This window comes from Thalassophryne amazonica, chromosome 2 (genome assembly GCF_902500255.1).
Source record: "Thalassophryne amazonica chromosome 2, fThaAma1.1, whole genome shotgun sequence".
NCBI classification, from domain to species: Eukaryota; Metazoa; Chordata; class Actinopteri; order Batrachoidiformes; family Batrachoididae; genus Thalassophryne; species Thalassophryne amazonica.
Window position 1 is genome coordinate 74,869,816 of NC_047104.1, and position 12,769 is coordinate 74,882,584.

A 12,769-nucleotide genomic window follows, 5' to 3' on the forward strand; every position below is an offset into this window, starting at 1 on the left:
ACAGTCCAAGAAGGCTAAATGTTTGTTTCTGGCATCCTCAAGTGTGAACTTGATACTGGCGTCCACCGAGTTGATGTGTTCTATAAAGTCCTCAACTTCCTGTTGCTTGATTTTAACCCATGTGTCATCAACATATCTGAACCAGTGACTGGGAGAGATGCCCGTGAAAGACGTCAAGGCTGTCTTCTCCACTCGCTCCATGTACAGATTGGAATCTATATCCAATCTGTACATGGAGCGAACGAACACTACATAGGTGAGACTAAGCAACCTTTACACAAAAGGCTATACCAGCACCGCAGAGAGGGCGCCAGTGGACCTCAGTCTGCAGTTCATCTCCACCTTAAAGACACTAACCACACGTTTGAGGACAAGGAAGTTAAAATATTAGCCAGAGAGAAGAAATGGTTTGAGAGAGGGGTCAAGACAGAGTCAAGACAGACGTCAGACCACCAGAGCAAGAATTTTAGCAGAGGAAGCTTCTGCGATTTGAAGCGAAACGTCCTCCCGTCAAGCAACCCAGTCGAAGATACAAGCTTCTCTACTATTCCTACACATCTAAAAATACTTAGTTGGTATTTTCTTTTTGTTATGATCCCTGTCTGTGTTCTGTTCTTGTCCTCTGGCTCTCTCTTGTGACTTCCTGAGTTTGGTTCTTTGTCTTGTCAGTGTTCCTTCTTTCTGCTACACTTCCTGTTTTTATTTTGGTGGTCACGGTTTCCTTGTGTTTTGGATAACTTTATTCCTGTGTCTCTTCCCTAGCTCTTTCCAATTAGCATTTACCCTCACCTGTCTACCATTTGTGTGATTACCTTCAATGTGTATTTATACTCATGTCTTCTGCGAGACTTGAAAGTTGCACTTTTTGCCCTATTCTCACCCACAGTTTTCTTGTGTTTCCTTGTGATTGACTTCTTGTTGTTGAACCTGATTTTTCCTAGAGTATTTTTGAGACTGCCTGCTGCTTAATATGAGTCACTGTTATTTTCCACTCTGATTGCTTTTGGGCTTTGACCTCTAGCTCTGTTTTTTTTTACCTTCCACCTGCCGATCCCCTCATAGACACTATATGTATGTATGACACTGTATGATTCCTCTGATTCCTGTGTATCAACCTCTGCTAACAACCCTGTTTATTTACGCCAACCCATCTTATATCTGCATTGGGGTCCTCAACCAACCTCTAATGTTTCCCATGAATAAGTGGAACATTGCATTTTTGAGCACCAGAATTGTTTATCATGACGTCATAGTGCTCTTGAATTGTTGCTGAGAACACTCTGTGATGGAAAGCTCTGTTATTTTTCCAACTTTCTGACCCCCCACCACTCACCCAAACATACCGGTGCAATGTCTAAGGGTGTTGGACTGCTACAGGCAGGTGATAGAAGCTGAGGAGAGGCACAATGTGATGTTGGTTTTGCTGACACACTGCTCATGAGTGATTGTCACGTGCTAACCACATATGTCACAGGTACTCTTGGCTTACGACACTGGTTAATTAGAAGTCACGCACACTCCTCACTCATTGGAGATGCACGGATCACATGCATCAGACATATGACTGGGAAGGGTTGACGGTGCAATATTTCCCATACCTCATACACGACAACCGTGCAGCCTGTATGTGTCAAATATGACACCCGCACTGTTTCCCAAACTTCCCCCGGATACCTGCGACACACCTGTGGCTGCCACTCCCTGCGACTAGTACTTGTCCACCACACGTGCGATGAGTTGCCAGGCAGGCTTAATATCACTTTTTGGTTCATCTTGCCAAAATATATACAATGCAATAAATGCAATGCATTGTAATATGAGTAAATGTTGCATACTCGTAATTCTGAGCAGAGATCACATTTTGATGAATTATGACAATACTGTATACAAGCATTCATGATGTCCACTATCATGTGGTTGAGCAACAACATGGCAGCCAGTGGCAATCAAGATGGAGTAGGACTATGAACACAACATTCTAATGCATACATCTTCATATTATACATTCTTGCAAAACTGGAATTTTCTACTTGTATTTGTTTGTGGGCTGCAGAGATTTTGAGGTTTAAACCCTGCTTAAAACAAGAAACGTTTTACGGTTTATTTTCAATAACATATGGCCATGTATTCCAATGTGATTCTGCTTGTGTGTAAGCAATTCCTCTTCTGATTTGAGGTTCCAGGGACAGAGGGTGTCATACTGTGAGCAGAGTAAAGCTTATTCAGACATTCTGTGACGTAAATTATACTATCTAGTATGCTGATCCATCAATTTACCTGCAGTGTTGTGCATGCAGTTGTTACAGATACCACCCCCTCCTCGATAGTGCTCATGTGGCTGGTCATCAACTTGGCTATCATAATGACAAGAGTGGGCATGGCCATGACACTGACAAGGACGGCAGTTCATTGGCTGGAACTGGTCACCTGATCTGAATGGCTTGTCATTGTAGAGAGGAGCACATTGTTGGCACTACAAAAAAAGCACATATAACTGTTTATAATTTTATCAAAAATTATTTTTTTAGAACAATGAGTGAACATAAATAAAAGCAATTATCAATGGAAATGTACTTAGATAAACACTTATACAGGAACACATGGATGCATGTACAGGAAAACAAACAGTACGTGTAATCTTCAAAGGTATAATGTCAACTGGAATACAGTAAGATTGAGGCTTTTTTATTTAAACCTTTTACCAGACTTAGGTTCTCACACATTTGTAGCTCAGGCTAACCACCACATGATGACATACAGCAATGCAATTAAACAGCTGAATCTCCAAATACATTATTTCACTTAATTTACAATATGCCCAGACAAAGATATCTCAGGCATCTGAAGCTACATGAAACTTCAAAAACAGCACACACCACGTCAATAAAAAAGGCAATTTCCAAGCTATATAATTTCTTGTTCGATGCAAGAAATAATTATACCTTTCATATCAAGACAAAGTGGGAACATGAAGTGGGGATAAACATCACAAAGAAAAAAATTGTATTTTCCAGTGGACCTCCACAAATTCATTGGTCTGGAGAGAGCACTGTTGGAAAAATGTAATAAGATTTTTTTTCGGTCAACTTACCAAGGTAAATACACACACACACACACACACACACACACACACACACACACACACACACACACCACACACACACACACACACACACACACACACACACACACACACACACACCTTCAACCACTTAGCTCAATTAAGGGTTGTGGGGGCCAGAGCCTATCCCAGCAATCATAGAGCGCGAGGTGGGGTACACCCAGGACAGGACGCAAGTCTGTCCCAAGGTAAATACAGAACTAAAAATGCTGAATAATGGAGGAAATGTGGATCTATGGAGTGCAAATCATTTCCATATTTTCTGGGAATGTCCTTTATTGAATCGAATCAGACTGACTGAATTAATATTGGTCAGAAATAAATGAACTGTAAAAGAAGTTTTCAAAGTACAAATTTCAAAGGATTTTATGAATATGTACAGTGAGAAAAATAAGTATTTGAACACTTAGAAATCATGGAGGGGTCTGAAATTTTCATCTTAGGTGCATATCCACTGTGAGAGACATAATCTAAAAAAAAAAAAAAAATCCGGAAATCACAATGTATGATTTTTTTAAATAATTTATTTGTATGTTACTGCTGCAAATAAGTGTTTGAACTCCTACCAACCAGCAAGAATTCTGGCTCACTCAGACCTGTTAATTTTTCTTTAAGAAGCCCTCTTATTCTGCACTCTTTACCTGTATTAATTGCACCTGTTGAACTTGTTACCTGTATAAAAGACACCTGTTCACACACTCAATCAATCACACTCCAACCTGCAAACAACCTCCTTCCCTTAGTAAGAGCATTGAAGAAGGGTCATGGCTGGGTCTTCCAGCATGACAATGACCCCAAACACAGCAACTAAGGAGGGGCTCTGTAAGAAGCATTTCAAGGTCCTGGAGTGGAACCTGAAAGATTTGGAGAAGATCTGTATGGAGGAGTGGACCAAAATCCCTGCTGCAGTGTGTGAAAACCTGGGGAAAAACTACAGGAAACATTTGACCTCTGTAAGTGCAAACAAAGGCTACTGTACCAAATATTAACATTGATTTTCACAGGTGTTCAAATACTTATTTGCAGCAGTAACATACACATAAATTATTTAAAAATCATACATTGTGATTTCCGGATTTTTTTTTCTTTTTTTTAGATTATGTCTCACAGTGGACAAATTTCAAACCCCTCCATGATTTCTAAGTGGGAGAACTTGCAAAATCGCAGGGTGTTCAAATACTTATTTTCTTCACTGTATATGGGCATTGTTTCAGACCTAGACAGAAGAAGGGATATAACATTGCTACAAGTGCTCCTAGCAGCCAGTAAGAAGACAATTAAAAGGAAATGGCTAAACCCAGCTCCTCCAACACTTGATGATTGGTATGGAGTTATTAGAGATATATTCAAAATGGGAAATTAACATAATCTTTACGAACAGAACTTGATAAGTTCTACTCAATTTGGAATAAATGGTTACATTTTATATCCCCTATCAAGAATGATTTCATATGACAATGTAAACGTTAAAACCTAAATGATTAAATTGACAGCAATGGCAGCTGTGGGCACATAAATGTATGATAGGGTTTATGTGATTGTATGGATGGCTGTATATAGTTATATAAGAACAAGGTATAAGTATATAAAGATACTTACTGTATATCATCTTCCTTTCAACCTGATGATGATTATAACTGTGGGCTCCCTGTCCCCTTTTCTTTACATTATTTTTCCTTTTTTTTGGTTGGTTTTGTTTTGTTCTCAAACAAACCATAAAAAACTAAAGATAAGGTTTTAGACACAAAGAAACAAATGCAAAGTTTGTAATAATGTCATCCTTTTCTAATAAAATCATCAATGGAAAAAATAAGCTACATGAAACTTCACCACCACAGATATGTTGAGGCAGAGAGATAATGAAGTGTCTGCTTCTAACCAACTTAAAAACAATGGTTTACTTATCTATTATAGAACATTTATGTGCAGAAACAAACAGGGGTGGTAGTCAAGTGGTTAGTGCGCTTGGTTTCAGTGCAGAAGGTTCCAGGTTCAAACTTGACACCTGCCCATTTCTCCATGTAATGTGACAGGAAGGGCACCCGATGTAAAATATGTGCCAAACGGAAAACAACCATCAAAATGGATAGAACAATAACCAGAATGGCAAAGGCTCACTCATTGATCAGCTCCAGGATGATCAAAGACAGTCTGGAGTTACCTGTAAGTGCTGTGACAGTTAGAAGACGCCTGTGTGAAGCTAATTTATTTGCAAGAATCCCCCGCAAAGTCCTTCTGTTAAATAAAAGACATGTGCAGAAGAGGTTACAATTTGCCAAAGAACACATCAACTGGCCTAAAGAGAAATGGAGGACTATTTTGTGGACTGATGAGAGCAAAAGTGTTCTTTTTGGGTCCAAGGGCCACAGACAGTTTGTGAGACGACACTCAAACTCTGAATTCAAGCCACAGTTCACAGTGAGGACAGTGAAGCATGGTGGTGCAAGCATCATGATATGGGCATGTTTCTCCTACTATGGTGTTGGGCCTATATATCGCATACCAGGTATCATGGATCAGATTGGATCAAAATACTTGAAGAGGTCATGTTGCCTTATGCTGAAGAGGACATGCCCTTGAAATGGGTGTTTCAACAAGACAATGATCCCAAGCACACTTGTAAACAAGCAAAATCTTGGTTCCAAACCAACAAAATTAATGCCTCGCAGATGTGAAGAAATCATGAAAAACTGTGGTTATACAACTAAATACTAGTTTAGTGATTCACAGGATTGCTAAAAAAGAAGTTTGAACATAATAGTTTTGAGTTTGTAGTTTCAACAGCAGATGCTACTATTATTGTGAACACCCCCTTTTCTACTGTTTTTTTTTTACTTATAGCCCAATTTCATAGCCTTAAGAGTGTGCATATCATGAATGCTTGGTCTTGTTGGATTTGTGAGAATCTACTGAATCTACTGGTACCTTGTTTCCAATGTTACAATAAGAAATATACTCAAAACCTGGATTAATCTTTTTAGTCACATAGCACTACTATTATTCTGAACACTACAGTAGATCCACCTTGGATCTGCTGTGGCGATCCCGAGTGAAAACAAGGGAGCAGCTGAGACTTAGTTTTATGTGCAGAAACGTACAAACACGCCTTGAATTCATCATAAAATCCAGCATCCACTAACCATTCAGCAGGAGGCAAACACACTGAAAGGATATTACATGTGCAAAACAAAGCTGCTTTTCAGTTTATCTGGTGCATCAAAGTTCAACAAATTTTGAACGCTTTTGTCATTATATGCAACAAGAGCAAACGGAGATTTCTGATGTGCGCCAGTCTGGATCTGGATCATCGGCAAAATTTAGTCTTCCATGCCCTAATATCAATCTGTGGTACAATTTTGGTGAGAATCCATGAAGTAGTTTTGACGTAATCCTTCAAACCCTATGTAAAGTGAAATCTTGATCCAGAATCCAGATCTGCATAACCTCCAAAACTCAATGGAGTCTTGCATGCCCTAATGCTGTGTGTGCGTATATATATGTATATTTTTCCTGATTAAAAGCCAGGGTGTTTATTTTTCAAATTGTGCCTCAGACACGGCGCCTAAATGGGGCAGGCCTTTATTCAAGGCCAGTGATTTTAACAAAATGCTGCTTGCTGCCTGCACTGGAAGATGATGTTAAGTTCACACATAGTCCTGGGTGTGGCAAACCAAAGACAACCGCTTTAGATCAGAGCCCCCTGCATGGCTGCGAACCCTCTCCAGAGCCTAATGCGCACCTGCTAAAGGACGGAGACCGCAAAGGATGTGATTTGTGGATTTTATGTTTTCACTCGTTCCTCTCCCGTCATATTTTAATAGTTTGTTCAGTGCACATGCTGATTACATTTCGATCATGGATCAAACACGTTTGACAGAAAAGTCAACAAATTTGCTCAACTTTACAACACAGAGTTGGAAAAAGACGCTCAAATGACCCACAATTCATGGAGAAAACTGCACGTACCATACCACTGGTTTGGAGGTTGATGATTGTATAAAGAAGTGGAGGTCGCTGAGGGACAAACTGATCCAGAAAAGCAGCTGTTTCTGAGGTAATTTGCATTAAGAAGCGACGGAGAACTTTACAAGGGTCATGCAAAGGTACCACTCCGCAGGGGACTTAGAAAAAAGAGTGACTCGACCAAATGTAAAATTTTTAATGCAGATAATGCCCGGTGCTTATTTAAGGCAGGTGTTAATTTTTTTAAGACTAAGTTTTGACCCAGCCATTAAATGAGGCAGGCCCCGATTCAAGGTCAGGTGTTTAATCCAGGAAATATGGTATACAGTAGGGCAAATACGCATGTGATCCACTGTAGATTTTGCAAGTTTCCCACCTACAAAGAATGGAGAGATCTGCAATTTTTATTGTAGGTAAACTTCAACTGTGAGAGACAGAATCTAAAACAAATTCAGAAAAATCACCCAATATGATATTTAAATCATTAATTTGCATTTTATTGCATGAAATAAGTATTTGATACAATACGAGGTCTGTTAGAAAAGTATCCGACCGTTTTATTTTTTTCAAAAACTATATGGATTTGAATCGTGCGCTTGCATCAGACAAGCTTGAACCTTCGTGCGCATGCGTGAGTTTTTTCACGCCTGTCGGTTGCGTCATTCCCCTGTGGGCAGGCTTTGAGTGAGCACTGGTCCACCCCCCTCGTCGGATTTTTATTGTTCAGGAATGGCGGAGCGACTGCCGCTTTGTTCCATGAAAATTTTTTCAGAAACTCTGCCAGACAGCCAGATGGAAACCATTTGGAAGATTCAGATGGCTTTCGGTGAAGATTCTATCGGTGTTGTGTGGGCCGCTGAAGAGGAGGTACTGCTGGCCCATCACCACCAGAGGGCGCCTTGTCTGGAGTGCGGGCTCCAGGCACCAGAGGGCGCTGCCGCCTCACAGGAGCAGCCGGGGTGACAGCTGTCACTTATCGCCTACGACAGCTGTCACCAATCATCTGATCAGCAGTGGTATATCAGCAGGACGACATCTCCACCTCTTTGCCGAGATATCGCTCTACCTTGAAGGTACCGTTCTCAGCCGACTGTGTTGTCTTTTGTCAACATTAACACTTTGTTACTTTTGTGCGTGAAATAGCAGACATTCTTCCGACGAGAGGAGGAGGTGGTTTTCCCGCCATACGGGTTGCTGGGTGCACACGCACCCACCTTTAACTGTTTTTGTTCCTCGCCAGCAGTACCAGATCCGACACGCGGAGGCAGTGGCCACCTGGGAGTTCGGGACTTGGCGGCTCCAGTATTCCCGGGGTTCGGTGGCGAAGGAAATCGTGTGGTTCCGGTTCTGCTTTGGACAGACGTCTCTTATCTTCGAGCCTGCCCACGTGACACATTGTGTGAATTGACTTCTTGTCTATTGTTGTAATCTGTTGTGTTTGTTGTGCTTTTTGTCACAACAGTAAAGTGTTGTTATTTGGCTACCTCCATTGTCCGTTCATTTGCGCCCCCTGTTGTGGGTCCGTGTTCCTACACTTTCACAACAGGATATCTCGGCCAACGTCATGGACCCCGAGGGGCGTCAACCGGCTGTTGAACGGCCAATGGAAGAGCAGGGCGCACAGGCGTCTGCAGGAGGAATGATCGGTGAGTTGCAGCGAATCCTCACCGCTTTTACGGCTCGGTTGGATCTAATGACCGAGCAGAACGTCCTCCTTAACCGCAGGGTGGAGGCTCTCGCCGCGCAGGTGGAAGCGCGCCCTCAGGGCGCTGCTGCGGCTCCCCCTCCTGTCGATCCTGTGCGCAACAGTGACGTTCCACAGGTCGTTCAACGACCCCTCCCACCTTCCCCTGAAGCATACATAAGCCCTCCAGAGCCGTACGGGGGTTGTGTGGAGACGTGCGCGGACTTTCTTATGCAGTGTTCGCTCGTCTTCGCACAACGTCCCGTCATGTACGCGACTGATGCTAGTAAGATAGCTTATGTGATTAATCTGCTTCGCGGTGAGGCACGCGCTTGGGCTACAGCGCTCTGGGAGCAAAATTCACGGCTCCTTCTGACATTCTGAATTCAGAACAGTGTTCGATCACCCAAATAGAGGAGAGACCGCTTCAGCCGTGCTGCTGTCAATGAGACAGGGGCGCCGGAGCGCAGCTACTTATGCAGTCGACTTCCGCATCGCGGCTGCGAGGTCCGGCTGGAATAGCACTGCCCTCCGTGCCGCCTTCGTAAACGGACTGTTGTTGGTCCTGAAGGAGCACCTGGTGGCCAAGGACGAACCGCGGGATTTAGACGGGCTTATTGATCTCGTTATACGATTAGACAATCGGTTAGAAGAACGCCGTCGGGAGCGAGACGAAGGGCGTGGCCGGGCACGCGCCGTCCCTCTCCCTTCCGGTTCCGACCGAGTTCCGCCCTCCCCACGCTCCACAGCCTCTACGCTCCGTGTGGTTACAGCTCCCCCTGCTGATGAAGCTATGGACACGAGCAGGGCCACATTTAGGCCACCAGATAGACAGAGGAGGCTGGTCCGCGGAGCGTACTTTGTTTGTGGCTCAATAGAGCATCAAGTGAGGAACTGCCCCGAGCGGTTAAACACCAACGCCCGCCCCTAGAAACTGGGTTAGGGGTGGGCCAAAACATTCACGTGGGACATACCCATATCACCACACGACTCCCAGTTACAATCCTTTATGAGGATTTAACCCTGAAGGCCCCAGCACTGGTGGACACGGGCTCTGAAGGGAATCTGCTAGACAGCAGATGGGCCAGGGAGGCAGGGCTCCCTCTGGTGGCGCTTACCTCGCCTGTGCAGGTGCGGGCACTAGATGGCTCCCTACTCCCTCTAATCACACATAAGACACCACCAGTAACTCTGGTGGTGTCAGGGAACCACCGGGAGGAGATCGAGTTTTTTGTGACTCCTGCCACCTCCCGTGTGATTCTCGGGTTCCCTTGGATGTTAAAACACAATCCCCGGATCGACTGGCCGTCCGGGGTAGTGGTTCAGTGGAGCGAAACCTGCCATCGGGTATGTTTAGGTTCCTCGGTTCCTCCCGGTTCCCAGGCTAAGGAGGAGGTCAGAGTCCCGCCCAATCTTGGGACGGTGCCGGGGGAGTACCATGACCTTGTGGATGTGTTCAGTAAGGATCTGGCGCTCACCCTTCCACCCCATCGTCCGTACGATTGTGCCATTGATTTGGTTCCAGGCATTGAGTTCCCGTCCAGCAGGCTGTACAACCTCTCACGACCTGAGCGCGAATCAATGGAGACCTACATCCGGGACTCTTTAGCCGCCGGGTTGATCCGGAATTCCACCTCCCCGATGGGTGCAGGTTTCTTTTTTGTGGGTAAAAAAGACGGCGGACTTCGTCCATGCATTGATTATAGGGGACTGAACGAAATCACGGTTCGTAATCGATACCCGTTGCCCTTGTTGGATTCAGTGTTCACGCCCCTGCATGGAGCCCAGATATTCACTAAGCTAGATCTTAGAAATGCGTATCACCTGGTTCGGATCCGGAAGGGAGACGAGTGGAAGACGGCATTTAACACCCCCTTAGGTCACTTTGAGTACCTGGTCATGCCGTTCGCCCCTCACAAACGCCCCCGCGACGTTCCAAGCATTAGTTAATGATGTCTTGCGGGATTTCCTGCACCGATTCGTCTTCGTATATCTAGACGATATACTCATCTTTTCTCCGGATCCTGAGACTCATGTCCGGCATGTACGTCAGGTCCTGCAGCGGTTGTTGGAGAACCGGCTGTTTGTGAAGGGCGAGAAGTGTGAGTTTCACCGTACCTCTTTGTCCTTCCTGGGGTTTATCATCTCCTCCAACTCCGTCGCTCCTGATCCGGCCAAGGTTGCGGCGGTGAGAGACTGGCCCCAACCCACCAGCCGTAGGAAGCTGCAACAGTTCCTCGGCTTTGCAAATTTCTACAGGAGGTTCATTAAGGGCTACAGTCAGGTAGTTAGCCCCCTGACAGCCCTGACCTCTCCAAAAGTCCCCTTCACCTGGTCGGATCGGTGTGATGCCGCGTTCAAGGAGTTGAAATGGCGCTTCTCGTCTGCACCTGTTCTGGTGCAGCCCGATCCTAGTCGCCAGTTTGTGGTTGAAGTGGACGCCTCGGACTCAGGGATAGGAGCCGTGCTATCCCAGAGCGGAAAGGCCGATAAGGTCCTTCACCCGTGTGCCTATTTTTCCCGCAGGTTGACCCCGGCCGAACGGAACTATGATGTCGGCAATCGAGAACTCCTTGCGGTGAAAGAGGCTCTTGAAGAGTGGAGACATCTGTTGGAGGGAACGTCCGTGCCATTCACGGTTTTCACTGACCACCGGAACCTGGAGTATATCAGGACCGCTAAGTGGCTGAACCCCAGGCAAGCCCGTTGGTCACTGTTCTTCGGCCGTTTTGACTTCCGGATCACCTACCGTCCCGGGACCAAAAACCAGAGATCGGATGCCTTGTCCCGGGTGCATGAAGACGAAGTCAAAACGGAGGTGTCGGATCCACCGGAACCTATCATCCCGGAGTCCGCTATCGTGGCCACCCTCACCTGGGACGTAGAGAAAACCGTCCGGGAGGCCCTGGCACGGAGCCCGGATCCCGGAACTGGGCTGAAGAACAAACTTTACGTCCCACCAGAGGCCAGGGCTGCAGTCCTGGACTTCTGTCACGGCTCCAAGTTCTCCTGTCATCCAGGGGTGCGTAGGACCGTGGCAGTTGTCCGGCAGCGCTTCTGGTGGGCGTCCCTGGAGGCCGATGTCCGGGATTATATCCAGGCCTGCACCACCTGCGCCAGGTGCAAGGCTGACCACCGCAGGGCATCGGGACTGCTCCAGCCACTGCCTGTGCCTCATCGCCCCTGGTCCCACATCGGCCTGGATTTTGTCACGGGCCTCCCGCCGTCCCAGGGCAACACCACCATCCTCACGATAGTGGACCGATTCTCCAAGGCGGCCCACTTCGTGGCCCTCCCGAAGCTCCCGACTGCCCAGGAGACAGCGGACCTCCTGGTCCACCACGTCGTCCGGCTGCATGGGATTCCAACAGACATCGTCTCCGATCGCGGTCCCCAGTTCTCCTCGCAAGTCTGGAGGAGCTTCTGCCGGGAACTGGGGGCCACGGTGAGTCTCTCGTCCGGGTATCATCCTCAGACCAACGGGCAAGCAGAACGGGTCAATCAGGAGGTGGAACAGGCTCTGCGCTGCGTGACGGCCGCGCACCCGGCGGCCTGGAGTACCCATTTGGCCTGGATCGAGTATGCCCATAACAGCCAGGTGTCTTCAGCCACCGGCCTCTCCCCTTTTGAGGTGTGTCTGGGGTATCAACCCCATTGTTTCCGGTGGTTGAGGGAGAGGTCGGTGTGCCCTCGGTCCAGGCCCACCTGCGGAAGTGCCGTCGGGTGTGGCGCGCCGCCCGTTCTGCTTTGCTAAAGGCCCGGACGAGGGCAAAAGCCCATGCAGACCGTCGGCGGACCCCGGCCCCTGCGTATCGGCCAGGGCAGGAGGTGTGGTTGTCCACCAAGGACATTCCCCTGAAAGTGGACTCCCCCAAAATACAGGACCGTTACATCGGTCCCTTCAGGATCCTTAAGGTCATCAGTCCAGCCGCAGTGAGGCTTCAGCTTCCGGCCTCACTGCGGATCCATCCTGTTTTCCATGTGTCCCGGATAAAGCCGCA

The 12,769-nt window shown here is 46.5% G+C and overlaps 1 protein-coding gene across 1 annotated transcript in view; it reads right to left on the reverse strand.

Annotated features, from left to right (window-relative positions):
* Window positions 1-12,769, reverse strand: part of ush2a (Usher syndrome 2A (autosomal recessive, mild)) — a 1,147,097-nt gene that overhangs the window by 866,022 nt on the left and 268,306 nt on the right. Inside the window, 1 exon segment of the mRNA XM_034188044.1 lies at window positions 2,278-2,473. Coding sequence (XP_034043935.1) covers window positions 2,278-2,473 — 196 coding nt within the window.